The sequence below is a fragment of the Limulus polyphemus genome, unplaced genomic scaffold (assembly GCF_000517525.1).
Source record: "Limulus polyphemus unplaced genomic scaffold, Limulus_polyphemus-2.1.2 Scaffold11870, whole genome shotgun sequence".
Classification (NCBI taxonomy): Eukaryota; Metazoa; Arthropoda; class Merostomata; order Xiphosura; family Limulidae; genus Limulus; species Limulus polyphemus.
In genome coordinates this window covers 12755-14845 of record NW_013677480.1, presented here as the reverse complement: position 1 = coordinate 14845, position 2091 = coordinate 12755, and the positions used below count along the sequence as shown (strand labels likewise).

The following is a 2091-nucleotide window of genomic DNA, read 5'->3' as shown; positions in this document are numbered from 1 at the left end:
CAACATTGATGTATTAATAACAACATTGATGTATTAATAACAACATTGATCTATTAATAACAACATTGATGTATTAATAACAACATCGATCTATTAATAACAACATCGATCTATTAATAACAACATTGATCTACTCAGTTTGTATTAATGCAGTTTTTTTTCAAACAATAGGTTAACTTTTAATTTGAAAGCCTTGAATAGAGAAACCCAGAAGCAGGTACGGACACACACACGGAAGATCCATGAACTAAAGCTTGCGTTTAGTGAGTTTTACCTGAGTTTGATCCTTTTGCAGAATTACCAGAATCTTAACTTTACTGGTTTTAGAAAAATTTTGAAAAAGCATGATAAGGTAAGTGTTTAAGAGATTTTTTTTTTTCCACTCTCAGCAAAAATTATTAAAAAGTTTTCTTTATCTTCCGTTAAAAAATACTTTTCTTTTGTTAGCCGATAATCAGTGTGTTTTTTCCTATTGATCACACGTCCGAGGAACAAAATTGTAACAGAAGTAATCTTTAGAGTGTCTCAATGACAAGCTGACATTCTAATATATTTTATTATTATTTTGGAAACACTAAGCTATGCAAATGCAAAATAGGTCCGTTCTTTAAAATGAACATTAAACAATTGAATTTGTATTACTTTCTTCTTATGGTGAACTTATTAATGTATTTATTTTTAAGGTACAGTTTGTTTTTTTCATACAAGGTATATATGACAACTACACAAAAAATTTTGTCTTCGTAAAATGCCGTAATCTGTATGAAATGGTATGATGAGGAAATTACTTTTGTTTTTTGAATTTTTTATAGCCTGCTTTCCACCGCCTCTTCTTCTTCTTTTGTCTGTCAGCATAATTATTGAATTCTGTGAGATACTTCTACGATATTATGGTGTTTGTAATTTATTTGTTACGGTTGTATAATCCTCTGGGTTGTTTTGTCTAGGAAATATTTTGGTAGAATTGTAATTAGTGTAGAAAGACTAGAGTATTTGGTACAGTGAGTAACGAGGAAGAAAATATTTCTCAATAGTGTGATTTAGTATCTTTTAGATAGATAGATAGATAGAACAGTTTAGTACAAGTACTTTTCTTCTTCTGTTTTATTTTATATAAACTGCAAAATCCTCTAAATAGGTTTTACAAGTTAAACAGTCTTCTCTTAATGTGGTAGTAAAAGTTTACAAGTTAAACAGTCTTCTCTTCATATGGTAGTAAAAGTTTACAAGTTAAACAGTCTTCTCTTCATATGGTAGTAAAAGTTTACAAGTTAAACAGTCATCTCTTCATATAGTAGTAAAAGTTTACAAGTTCAACAGTCTTCTCTTCATATGGTAGTAAAAGTTTACAAGTTCAACAGTCTTCTCTTCATATGGTAGTAAAAGTTTACAAGTTAAACAGTCTTCTCTTCATATGGTAGTAAAAGTTTACAATTTTTAAAAGGACAGAAAAAATTAGCAAACTGGGTAAACATGTATTTTCATTCCTTTTTTTTTAATTTTTACCATCTGTTAATTAGGTTTAAATAAAAAAAAATTTAAGATGTTTGGATATTTAACATTTATAAACTGTGAAGTGTCATAGTTAATTTACTGTAGTAAATTAGCTCTTGAGTATCATTCAGTGTTAGATATTTTACTTTTTTAATCTATTAGTGTTTGTTTTATAATTATGTAAGGCTTCTCTTAACATTAAGAGCAATGTGTTATTCTGTAGCTAAGGAAAGTAATTCTAACAGTTGTTAGGTACTGATGCCGGAGCAAAATGGAGACAGACCTTTGTGGAGATTGCACCTTTTTACACCAACAAAGATATTGATAAACTTATTCAAGAAACTGAGGTAAAGTTGTTTTTTTCCTTCAGATTGGATGTCAAGTGAAATTCTGTTGGTGTAAAGAACAATCACAAACAGAATTGAATTAGAATAGATATGGGTTATTTCTTTCTGTTTTTTTTTCATTTTACCAACAGGCTCGGCATGGCCAGGTGGTTAGGGCGCTCGACTCGCAATCTGAGGGTCGCGGGTTCGAATCCCCGTCACACCAAACATGCTCGCCCTTTCAGCCGTGAGGCTGTTATAATGTGACGAT

General features: G+C 30.4%; 1 protein-coding gene across 1 annotated transcript in view; it reads left to right on the top strand.

Moving 5' to 3' along the window:
* Nucleotides 1–171: 171 nt before the first annotated feature.
* The window catches only part of LOC106476861 (xenotropic and polytropic retrovirus receptor 1 homolog), a gene marked incomplete at its 5' end in the record, with an annotated part of 11877 nt that continues 9957 nt past the window's right edge, over nucleotides 172–2091 (top strand). The window contains 2 exons of the mRNA XM_013937479.1: nucleotides 172–352; nucleotides 1740–1841. Coding sequence (XP_013792933.1) covers nucleotides 172–352; nucleotides 1740–1841 — 283 coding nt within the window. The remainder of the gene's footprint in view (nucleotides 353–1739; nucleotides 1842–2091) is intronic.